The sequence below is a fragment of the Ailuropoda melanoleuca genome, chromosome 1 (genome assembly GCF_002007445.2).
Source record: "Ailuropoda melanoleuca isolate Jingjing chromosome 1, ASM200744v2, whole genome shotgun sequence".
Classification (NCBI taxonomy): domain Eukaryota; kingdom Metazoa; phylum Chordata; class Mammalia; order Carnivora; family Ursidae; genus Ailuropoda; species Ailuropoda melanoleuca.
Window position 1 is genome coordinate 108883075 of NC_048218.1, and position 12765 is coordinate 108895839.

Below are 12765 nucleotides of genomic sequence, written 5' to 3' on the forward strand. Positions count from 1 at the left end.
GATAAACAATTCTGGTTATAGGAAAAAATCAAGTGCCAATTGTCCATTAATAGGGAAATGTTATGGTATGGCTTATTATATACAATACTATACAACCATTTAAATGAATAAAGATGATCTCTGTGGTGTTATAAAAGGATGTCCATTGATTATCGTAGATTTGTAAAAAGCAAGTTGAAGAAGAATATGTTTAGTATGATCCCGTTTATGTAAAAAAAACCACACACACACACACACACATAATGTGTGATGTGTGTATATCTGCATTACATGCAGCTCAACTGCAGAGTTAGCAGAGATTAACCCTGCAGAGCAGGGTTGAGAATGAGTAGGTAGGGGAGGTTTTGCCTCTTTAAAAAAATAAACTTCTTTATTAGAATTTTTCAATGATCATGTGGTACTTAAGGGAGTACACATATATTTATTTAATTTTTAAATTATTATTTTTATTATAAGTTTTTTTTTTAAGTAGGCTCCATACCCACAGTGGAGCCCAATGTGGGGCTTCAACTCACAAGCCTGAGATCAAGACCTGAGGTAAGATCAAGAGTCAGTCATTTAACCAACTGAGCCACCCAGGTGCCCCGCGAATACACATTTCTAACAAATAAACAAATAGTACCTCTTCCCTGCACCGAGGCTGGAGAAATCAGAGACATCAGTCAGCTGATTGCAGTGTGGTTGGTATTCTATGGACAGTGACTTACCTTTCTTCATTCCAAGGAGGATATATTGTCACATATTGTTCTCATTTTGCTCATTCCGTATGGCCGGCTTTTGAATCACAGAGCTGCCTCAATGAAATAAAATAGATGAATCAATGAATAGGAATGTTTTGTATACAGCTTCAACATAATTTGTTCCAGAAAAGGAATTATTTTTTTTCTCGTGATTTCAAACCCATTTGGGTAAAACAAGGAGAAAAACATGGGATATGGCATCCCACAGTCTGGAACCTAGTTCTACAACTAACCAGATCTGAGATCTTTGGCAGTTTACAAGCTCTCAGGATTCTCCAAACCTGTTTCCCTATCTGCGAAATGACCAAAATACTTGCTTTTCCAAACCTACGATAGGATAGTTGTGAGGATGAGATTAAAGGGGAAAATAGATTTTGGAGGTGACCTGAATTATCATAGGTGTTATTTCCAGGACTTAAAAATCACCCAGTTTTTTCCTAGACCTTTCAGCCAAAAAGTGATGTGGAAAGAGAGCATGGCCTCAATCGGCTGGCCAGAAGGAGATAAAAACAAAAAAGCAGGAGCCAACATTTATTGCATGCATACAGTGGGCCAGGTCCCAGTTAAGTGATATACGTATTTTATCTTGTTTAATCCTCACAACAAACCTATGATCTGGTTATCTCAGGCTGCATTTACAGATCAGAGAACTCAAGAATAAAGAATATGTAACATAAATGTGAACCCTCATTCATTCACCCACCCAGCCCTCTATCCATTTAATAATACTACTAAGTACCAGGAATACACAAGTGAATAAAAAAGGAGGAGTCTCTGCTCTCACTGAACTACCTTTGAGAGAGACCTAGTTTGAAGGTTCCCAGCTATCAAAGGACAAGGGGGATTCTCATTTAGTTTTATACCACTCAGCTTCTGGCCCTAGGCATTGGCAACCTTCTGCGCCATGTTTCTTAGTTCATTTTAAGTCCCACATATTGGTCCCAGAACCCTGATGCCCTTTCTTCTCCTCCAACACTCTCTATGTTGTGCCAACATTTTTTAATATTCAGGGGTAGAAGCTTGTATTAACCAGTTTTGTTTTGTTTTTTTCTCTCCAAGTGTGATTATCTGAGCAGAGGAAACTTCCAGGAAAGCTGCATGCCCCATGAGTCAGCTGTCATCACTGCCATTACCTAATGCGGAAAGGGGATGGGTTCGGGAAGCTGAAGTCAGTGAAAAAGCCAAGACTCACAGGTTTGGAACTCGAGGTCCTGGAAGCAAGGGCCTGGCTGTGTTTCGGCAGCCACTGCCAAGTCTTCACTTGCTCATTCTTTCTGGAGCACAGGACAGGGTGGCCTTCAAGAGTACCATTTATTTTTATTTTCTTTTAAAGATTTATTTATTTGAAAGAGAGAGAAAGAGAGTGAGAAGCAGGAGCTGGTGAAGGGGCAGACGGGGAGAATAGCCAAGCAGACGCTGGGCTGGATCCCTGGAACTATGAGATCAGGACCTGAGCTGAATCCAAGAGTAGGATGCTTAACTCACTGAGCCACCCAGTTGCCCCAAGAGTCCCATTTAAAAAGAGGCTGATGTTCCTGAGAAGGAGCTTCTTTTAGATCTTAGTGAGTGTTTCACAAGGGCAGTCTACTGGGGGCACAATAGGATGGAGCAGGAAAGGGGAGAAGCGAGGGAGAGAACTAGGGCCTGAGAAAGGTCGGTGAGAGGGGTGGTTTCTAGGAGGGCCATACAGACTTAGGTTCTTGTGTCAACCACTGAGGTTCTTAAGCTGATGTCCCAACACTGAAACTTCTTGTGTCCAGGGCAATACCATAAAAATGATACACTGATTCTCATGGAGAGTCAAGATAAGGTTAACGAAGGCAAGAGGACACAGGGGTACCAGTGTGCTGATCTTGATTGCATTGCTTAGAAGTAATGCTCCATGGGGTGCCTGGGTGGCACAGTGGTTGGGCGTCTGCCTTCGGCTCAGGGTGTGATCCCAGTGTTATGGGATCGAGCCCCACATCGGGCTCCACTGCTATGAGCCTGCTTCTTCCTCTCCCACTCCCCCTGCTTGTGCTCCCTCTCTTGCTGGCTGTCTCTATCTCTGTCAAATAAAATAAAATCTTTAAGGANTCCCACTCCCCCTGCTTGTGCTCCCTCTCTTGCTGGCTGTCTCTATCTCTGTCAAATAAATAAAATCTTTAAGGAAAAAAAAAAAGAAGTAATGCTCCATAAGCTAACTATCTCTCATCCCATGCTGTGTTTCTTAGGAAACCCCCTGACTTGGAAGCGTAGTATCTCCAGTATCATGGGGTAGGAAGCAAGCACACAAAAGTCTGCTGTTCGTTTGTGCACCTCTTCATTCTCTGGATTCCCAGGGCACCCTGCCCTGATTTTCCTGTCTGCTGATGGTGCCTCCAAGCCCGCCTCCACTCAGTCCAGATGTGGACTTCCTACCTGCATTCTCTCAAGGTACTCTTGACTCAGAAGTTACACCCAGACTCAGCTGTAAACAGACAAGTCTTTAGGTTGCCATTTCCCATCTCCCAACTTTTTGGGAGTTCTTGTTTCCTGTCTTCTCCCTACCAACACCTGAAATACAGGATCCTAAATCAACTCCCTTCATTCTCTCTTCCCTCTTTTCAGAATAAATATCACAGTAAGTCTTCCTTAACCACTCCTTATTTATTTTTATTCCTTTGTAGGTATGCGACTCATTATTTTGAAAACTGAGAAATGAAAGAATTAAGTCCCTGTCTTCCTTATATGAACCATAACCTCAGAATAACTGACTAGCTGATTAGGGCGAGTTTCTTTTTAGAGAGGTAGTTTCACTTATGAGTGAGAAGGAATGATAGAATTAATAGGCTACTGGTCTAGAAAGTGATTATTAATTGCTGCCCAAATCACAAAATAGGGAAAAGCAGACATTATATGATGGAAATATACACATCACTTATGAATTAATCTGGACAAAATAGGAACCTGAATCTGATTGAGCTTCTAGATCTAACATATCTAACTCTAGGGGACAGATGATCCTAACAGAATGTAATCAGGAAAAATCAGACTTTGGGAGAGATACAGGACAAACATCATTAATTTTTAAAAAAATTTCAAGGGAAACAGAGGGGAGTAGGGAATCTATAGATTAAAAGAGAGTTCAGAGGCATGCTGAACAACTGCACTGTATGGACCTTATTTTGATACGAATTCCAACAAATGCACTATAAAAAAATTTAAGACAAGTAGGGAAATGTAGACATAAACTAGATTTTTAATAATATTAGGGAATTATTGTTAATTTTGAAGTGGGATAATAGTAATGTGGTTTTTTTTTAAAAAAGAGTTCTTATCTTTTAGAATTATGTGGTGAAATATAATAGGAATGGAGGAAATGTTATGGATCTTGAATTTCTTTCAAGATAATCCAGAGGTCGGGGTGCCTGGGTAGCGCAGTCGTTAAGCGTCTGCCTTCGGCTCAGGGCGTGATCGGCTTCCGGGATCGAGCCCCACATCAGGCTCCTCTGCTGGGAGCCTGCTTCTTCCTCTCACTCCCCTGCTGTGTTCCCTCTCTCACTGGCTGTCTCTCTGTCACATAAATAAATAAAATCTTTAAAAAAAATAAATAATCCAGAGGATAGTGGGGAAAATTGGTGCAAGTGTAAATAATACAAGATTGGTCATGGGTGGAAAATTGTTTAAGCTGGGTGATAGGTACATAGGAGTTCTTTATACTGTTTACTTTTGTATATGACTAAAAATTTCTTCAGCAAAATGATAAAAAAAAATTTAGAAGATAAACCACTGGAAGAATGGACATGGAATGTGTAACTTCCCAGAGGTCAGAGGGGTAAAAGATGAATAAGAAAATAATCAATTGAATAAAAGCTAGGAAAAGGGAGAAGGGGGGGAGGGACCTAGAAAGCATTCTAAGGAGAAAACACAAAATAAGATGGCAGAAATACAGCCAAATATGCCTGTAATGATAATACATGAAAATGGATTAATCTATTAAAAGACAAACTGGAAATTCAGTATATATATATGTATATATATACACATATATATACACACATATATATGTATATATGCATTACCGTGTGTGTGTGTGTGTGTATATACATATATATTGTTTTGTTTTACAAGAGAAACCCCTAAAAAATTGAAGAGAAGGGAAATGAAGAGGTAGAAACCTAACTGCTAGACTAAACAAATGATAACAAACCTAACTTAGGTGAAACAGTTCTTTAAGATAAGGACTGAAACTTCCTGGATGGAATTAGCAACACAGTGATCGTTGGTGACCCCGTGAAAAATGGTTTTGGGGCACAGTGGGAGCTCCTACCAGGTCAGACTGAGTGCAATAAGCAGCGAGTGGAATAGGCAGCAGAAAGAGCAAGTGGAGGGAGCACACCCCCAGTTAGGCGGGGAGGGTTACTTATCATGTATTTACGTATTAAGCCTGTGAAAACACTGATGCATGAAGTCCCAGGAGAGGGGGAAGGAGAAGAAATGACAGAGAGGGCAAGGGGTGGGGAGGAGGCTGAAAACAATGAGACCCAAAGCACCGGGGGGACATTAGCAGAAGACAAGAAGAAAACACCTTCTGTTTTATTTTATTTCTAATTTATTAATTTGTCATTACACAAACAATACATGAATGCATACTCAAAAACATCGAATATTACAGTTAAAGCTAATGCACTCCACCCAACTACTGTTAACGGTTTAGTTAGTATCCTTCCAGACCTTCTCTGACATTTTTATAATATACAAATAGGTACTTAGGAAGTACACTATACAGTATTTATTTGTGTGTATGTATGTGCCTTAAAATCAATGGTATCACATGTGTTGCATGTATTAGCCTTCATTTTCCTCCAAACTTTCAAAAAACTTATTGTATCTTAGGGATCTTTCCACGTCAGTATATGTATGAATCTTATTCTTTTTCATTGATGCCCAGTTTTGTATATTGTTCCATCCTCTTGAAGGGTATTTTGTTTTTTCCAATTTTATTCTATTACAAAGTTACAATTGTACCAGCCACTCTGTGAACACAAGTATGAAAAGTGTGTTTCATTAAAAACTGGAAATGTTGGGTGACAGGGCATGTGAATTTTAAATTGTAATGGATATCATTCGATTGCCTTTAAAGGTAGCTGTGCCAATTTATACATTTAATAGCAATGTAGGACTCCTGTTTTTCCACACCCTTGCAGGCTTGTGATTTACATATATTTTAAGTATTTGCCAATTGGATTTGAGATAGTTTATTTTTTAATGTGCATCTCCTTTATTTTGCTGAGGTTGGGCATCTCTTCATAATCTTGTAAAAGTTTTTGCTTCTCTGCATTTTCACAGGGAGATTTCTATGAGGGATATGTAACCAAAAAGCAGAAGACTTACTGCTTATCTAGCTGGAATTAATTTTTGTGAGCTAGAGATCTAAATCTTTTTTTCCCGAATGGTTATGTCGTCCCAATACTATTTGTTAATAACCCACTCTTCCTCCACTGATTTGAAATGTTACTTTTATCCTTTACTCAGTACATAGTTGTTTCTGGATTCTCAGCTCTATCAGATTTATTTTTGGCATCAGGCTCCTGAGTTCATCTTAACTTGGTTCATTGAATGGTAGCTGATTTTGTCAGCCAAGATAATGAATGTGTTGCTTATGAGACAATAGATAATATAACTCATGACACACAAATTCTATTCTAGTTAAGTTTGATTTAAATCAGTTCCATTATCTACAAACTTAGAGTATTAAAAAATGTGTAAACTTTTAGGTGACATCTCACAGGCTCAATATAGAGATGGGAAGCTTTTCACCAAGGCCCCTCTTTCTAAAAGTATTGTTTGATGTTAAAGCTTTTCGGTGATTTAAAGTTGTTTCCAGGCAATGTCAAAGGGTTTCATGTGGCATGGCAATATTACCGTTGATTTACATGAACCTTTCATTCAACAGATTATACGAGGTCCACAAACTATGACATATACTTTGAATAAACAATGGCACTTTAGTTTTTTACATTGGACGATAACTCCTGGAGTGCACATATCATGTTCTATTTATCTTTCTATCCCCAAACATCTAGTACAGGGTGAAGCACCTGAATTGAAATAGAATTGAAGTGCATTTCAACAATGTTTCTATAAAATAAAAAATAAAACCCAAACTTCTCAAAAACAAAACCTTTAGGGGATTTACAAAGTTACAAATATTTATTTATTCTGTCCATCAGACACCTGATTAAATTATATATTATGTATTTTAGTAGAAACACTAGAATAAGACACTGACCGGATATTATTTCATGCCAACTGCGAAAAATATTCCCTTGCTGTCCATGGACGTCCTCAGGTATGATCTATCTATAGATGCGGTGCTTGCCTGTGAAATGATGATAAGAACTGTGATCTGGAAAACAGTTGGACTGCAGTGGGCAAGGATACTTTACAGTTGTTATAGAGAAAGATGAAAAGGCAAAAACTTTTTTTGGGGGAAAATAGAAGTGTGGCATTTGCCTTGTTTTAAAATTCAGTTATTTTTATGATCTAAGTTAGCACACCTTTTCCTTCCCTCTTTCAAAGGGATAACTTTGGCTTCTGTGGGCAGTCTTAATCTATAGATTCAGATGCTCTGTTTTGTAGCTCAATCCAGGACATCAGATCATGGAAAAATTCTCAAAATTGCCTATCAGTTTCTCCGGCTAGAAGAAGAAATAATAAAGCTAATTCACTAAGTATGTTGAACAAATTTTATGACCAAGTTGACTGTATCAGTGCAAAATACCAACTTCATACTTCACTATTACCAATCTTGAAAGACTGTCTTACTTTTATTTATGATGATTCTGTTTTTTAAAAAAAGAGGTCTATGACCTTTAACTTGCTTTGTATAGTGCCTCACTTAGCATTTTTCATCTGTGAACATAGCATGTTATACCAACTGTAGCCCATTAAGGAAATCATTTAATAGCACTTGTACAGTGATATTCTCCATTGACAAAGGAATACATACATTCAAAGAACAGATCTTGCTATAGAAATTTTGCGACTTGGCATAGAAATACACATAATAGGGATGCATCCTAGAATGTTGAAAAGGGGAAAATAGCAAATATATGTCACTAAACAATAAATCATTAGTATTGCTAGAAAATAGAAACATGAGTTACTAGGTTTGAAGCAGGAGGAGGTGGGAGAAAAGGTTTAGTTTTGCTTAGGCAGCGGACTCCTGGGAAAGAAAGAAGCCTTCCTGAATTGAACTGTATCAAAGAATAAAGAAAAGTTGAAGGCAGCAAAACCTATTTTGACTTGGGTTTCAGTATCTTCAGTGGGGCCAGAACCTGTATTGTCCTTTTTGGGGAGAGAGAGCCCTGAAAGACAGGCTTTGGACTCATGCTTCTGGGCCGCTTTAGTCCTAGTCACCATAAAAAGATTAAATTTGGTTTACCTATAGGGCCGAATTTATAGAAGCATGAATGTGATAGCCAGGGCTCCTCCATTCCCCTTACCCTTTTGTTAAATTCGTGAAATTCCTCTAAACAAAGACTTTCATTTCACAGAGGTATATGGCTGTTGGAAGGAAAAGTTTTGACTAAAACTTTGTAAGACTTGGAGTTCTCAGATCTTTCTTTGGAAGCAGAAAAAATAGGCACCTGACATTGGGAATGGTATAGAAAGATCCAAGACAAACTTCCTAATGAGCATCACAAATCTGCCTATTTATCATTTTGTAAGTTTGCCTATTCATTTCTGGATTATTGTCTCTCCACTTCCAGTTTCAGCTCACCAATCTACTTCCCATCATTGATAACTAGAATAATTTTTCTAAAATGCTTATCTGATCACAATCCCACTGCCTAAAATCACTCAATAAATTATCTTTGCTCTAGATGCCAACCTACTAAGGTGGATGAGTCAGTCTGCCTGCCTGTCTACTGGGAAACAATTCTGTGGCTCTCCAAAGAGCTTTGTTTACGCTCTCCTCTAAGCTTTTGAGCATTTTTTCTTACCAGGTATCACCTCTTTGAGGGAACCTTCCTTGACAAAACTATCCTTGACTGTTTTTATTATCGCATTGTACATGTTGGTTTGTCTACGCCCTCAAACTGTGAATATTTAGAGCTGGGCTTTGTCCTTTTAGCAAAATTATTGAAGAGAATTGAGTCATGTCACAAAATGCCTGCCACTGAGCCTCCTTTAAAAAAACACTCGTGACTTCAGGTCATCTTGAAAATTTATTCCAAAATAAACTGATTTTTATATCTGGTTCCACAGAGATAAATTTCCACTAAGAACAGGTATTTTTGCTACTCTAATTCTAAGGACTTCCCCTCGCTCTTTTTAAAAAGGTCTATGAGTGACTTGAGTTTGGAACTTGGAGAAACAGCACAACCTCTGACCTGTGACAATTCTTTGTGCATAAAAGCAGTTATGATTACCCATCTCTGGGGACTTGATGGTAAAGCATTGTTTTAATACTTCTACTTAACTCACAATGTAACAGAATTGGAAATATCGTTATTTTGAACATACAGCGAGTTAAAGTAACTGCATACTTAATACCTCATAGCCCTTTTTTGGGAAGGGGTGTAGCAAGCTATAAAATCTCATCATTAACTACCTAAAATTAATTTTCTTTGGGGAAAGTTAGGTTTGTAGTGCAGACACATTGCCATTACCAGAAACAAAATTTCCACCTATGATTTTCTGGTTGGCTAAATCAAATCAACAGAAAACTTACGTCGTACCTTGGTCTATGGGCATTGCACTGAGAAAATTATAGATGGCATTCCTATAAGACTGTGCGTCCAAATTGGCATCTCAATATAATATTCCAATTTTGTGGAACAAGAGACCTTAAATCTCTTGAGGTCAAACTTAAATTTACTTATGTTCCTAAACAAACTAATCACTTGGGGGAATGTCTGATGTTGTTCCAAAACAGTGTATCTGATTCTGAAAAACAATAAGCTTTCCTACCTTTTAAGTCTGTCCCTGACCTTAGGGTGGGGGCATGCCTCATGAGAGTAGGTTTGGATGTAAAGGCTTCCTTCACAGCCGTTTTTGGGGTAGATACTGGGGAGGGAGACCTACAGGGAAGGGGAGGCAGATGGGATAGCAAAGGACAAGCACTGTAATTTTGTATTTTTTGAACACTGCACCATGAGTTATCTTCTTATATTATTAAACTGAGTTTATTAATATTTAAGGCTCTTGATACATATTGTCAAATTACTTTCTAGAAGTACACAAGAAAGCTTGCCTTTTCTACATTGGGTCCTGCTATTTAAAAGACAAATGATAATTTGTTAAATATTAATTTGCACTTCTTAGGTTACTAGAGGCTGAAACTTGAGAAACTGCCATTTACTTCTGTGAACTACCCATATTTTCTGTTGTGGTGGTTTTTTTAAAATGTATTAGTAGTAATAATTGCTTTTAATTACCATTTAAAATTAACATATCATTTCCTTTGTGATTCCTTTTGTATTTATAGTGTTTTTCTATCCCGAGAACCAAAATTTGTATTTTGAAAATCCCAACCTTTCCTAATACTAGTTTTTCTTTGCCTGTATTAAATATCACACTGTTTGTATTTGAGGGCCATAACTGGTGAGCCTTCTGGTTAACATTCCAACATGGAAGTTCCATTTTCTAACTCATCTGTGGGTGACTCTACTTAAAATTTCACTCCACATCTGTAGGACTGCTTCTTAAGCATATGTCATTACTTCCTTAGTTAACTTCTAATCTTATTCATTAATATTAAAATTTTGTTTATATTCAATATATCTTCCAGCACAACTGGAATATAAAATATTTCGTGATCCCACATACACCCCAATTTTATGCATTTAGTCTGTGGCTAAATCTAATGAAATTTTAAATAGATAAAGAACACTTATTTATCCTCTTTAACAACACGGAGAGCTAACTATTGGTTCTCACTAACTCCTGATTAAGCTAGCTGGCTATAGATACAAAGCATGTTAATTTTCTACAGGCACCTTTCTGAATTCAAGTAAAAGTTTTGGTAGACAAGGATTTTACTTAAATGTCACTGACATAATATGAATCTTGAGTACAAATATTGCTCACCATTCTTGCATTCTTTAAATTATTTTACTTTGAAAATTTAAGAACTATCATTAAGTCATTAATAACAGATTTTCATTTAAGGAATATCTTGAACCGTGAAAATACAAATCTAATCAAATTAAATTTTGAACACATATAGAGCCAAATATTTCAACAAAACTGCAGTTTAATTTCAGAAAATGTGTTAAAATATATATTTATACATCAATTTCTGACATACACTTAATGTGTTAGTATACACAAAATGATGTTTTCTCTTGAAACTGTATTTATGAAATGTACATTTTAATTTAAATACTCAGTATACACTGCACTTAATCTGCATGTTGCATTTATTAAATACATTAAAATCTGCAATGTAACAAAACGTTTTCTGCATACGAAATTCAAAACACCATTTTAAATGAACAAAAGATGGCTCACTTTTTTTTTTTTTTTTTACAACTAGTGTATAGTACACTAGCTCAGCTCCACCATACTACCTGTTCGTTCTTTTTTATTTGACATTGTTCACAGACTAGTACATATTACAATAAGAGTGCTGGATAAAAACATGAGGTACGAAAGTGGTTCAAAGATTATAGGTCATGCAGATCATGCTAGACAGCAAAGAAAATTGTGACCAAGAAAACACTAAATAAAAATACATAAAGAATGTGCATTATAAAAAAAACTCCATTACACAGCTTTGCTTCTTTGGTTACAAAGTAGGTTGAACAATTTCACAGCTTTTTATTCCCACCCGAAAAAAGAAAAGTCATACGAAATGTCAAAAAGCAGAGGAATCGTGGCAATTTCTCTATTAGAAAGTAGAAACAAATGAACAAAGTTTTCTTCATCAAAATAGCCCAATTATTTATTATATCACAATAACTGGTGACTACCTGTACAGCTGCACTATGTTCTTCATACTTACACTATACAAAATTTACATTCAAGCTGGGTCTTTACTACTGAAAATAAATACCGAAGGTAAATTGCCATTAGTGTTAGAAATATGCCAGGATTCTTTTGTTCAATTATTGCCTAAACGTTTTATCTATTAAATGCAATCCTGTCTTTCAAATCCTTTACTGATACTTATAATTATTCAAAAAAATTAAAAAAGTTCTGTGACATTGTTCATGTACATTATGAAAATAGCAGCCCTGTAATAAATAAAACACAAATAAATGAAAACTTACGTAGGCAAATGTTACTGATATTGAAAGAAAAGTGGCTCTTTAGATGAACTGTTATTTATAATGTGATAGGAAGGCTCAAGGTAAATCCATGGATAATAGGAAAAATGGGAGAGCCACCAAAGCTCTTAAAAGACCCCACCTCATGCGCACCAGGTAAAATGCAGACTTTGCTTGCTTTAATAAACCCCACCTATTATTCTCCTTGTGTACTGATGACATAAAACTGGACATCAACAGCACTGCATGACATCTCAGAAGGGAGGGAAAGCTCCTGTAGAATGATTGTCTAATACTGAAAAGGCCAAACACACAACCGAAGCATGGCTACTTGCTTTCGTATAAAGTGGAAAGAATACCAGTGGCACACAAGGATAGATTGCTTTCAGTTTTTTTTCTTAATGAGGCAAGAAAGCTTTATGCTGAGGAGACATTCGGCTGCTGTGGAGGTTGCGCTGGCTGCGGAGGCTGTGCTATCACTGCTTGCTGTTGAGAAGTGCTACCAGGATTGGCCTGTTGGGCTGGGAGTTGGGATAACTGATCATTGTTTGAAAGAGATTTTAACAGTGCATTTTCTCGTTCAAGTAAAGAGTTTCTTTCAACTAATTCTTTTATTTGTTCCTTTAGAACTTCCACTTCTTCTCTTACTGCATACATCAAATGGCTTTTCACCAGATCCTGTGAAAAACAAAATTAGCAATGTCAAAAAGAGTGAAAGAGAAAGGTGTTGCTATTTGGTTCTGGCCTATCTGGTGCCTTATTAAACACAAGGCATTTTTATATTA

At 37.0% G+C, this 12765-nt stretch overlaps 1 protein-coding gene across 4 annotated transcripts in view; it reads right to left on the reverse strand.

Moving 5' to 3' along the window:
* Positions 1–6176: 6176 nt before the first annotated feature.
* The window catches only part of TSC22D2 (TSC22 domain family member 2), a 53346-nt gene continuing 46757 nt past the window's right edge, over positions 6177–12765 (reverse strand). For 2 of the 4 annotated variants that reach the window (XM_034664752.1, XM_034664758.1), the window contains one exon: positions 6177–12658. In XM_034664752.1, the coding sequence (XP_034520643.1) occupies positions 12398–12658 (261 nt within the window). In that variant the 3' untranslated portion in view covers positions 6177–12397. The remainder of the gene's footprint in view (positions 12659–12765) is intronic. The other 2 variants (XR_004626632.1, XR_004626631.1) reach the window with 1 other exon arrangement.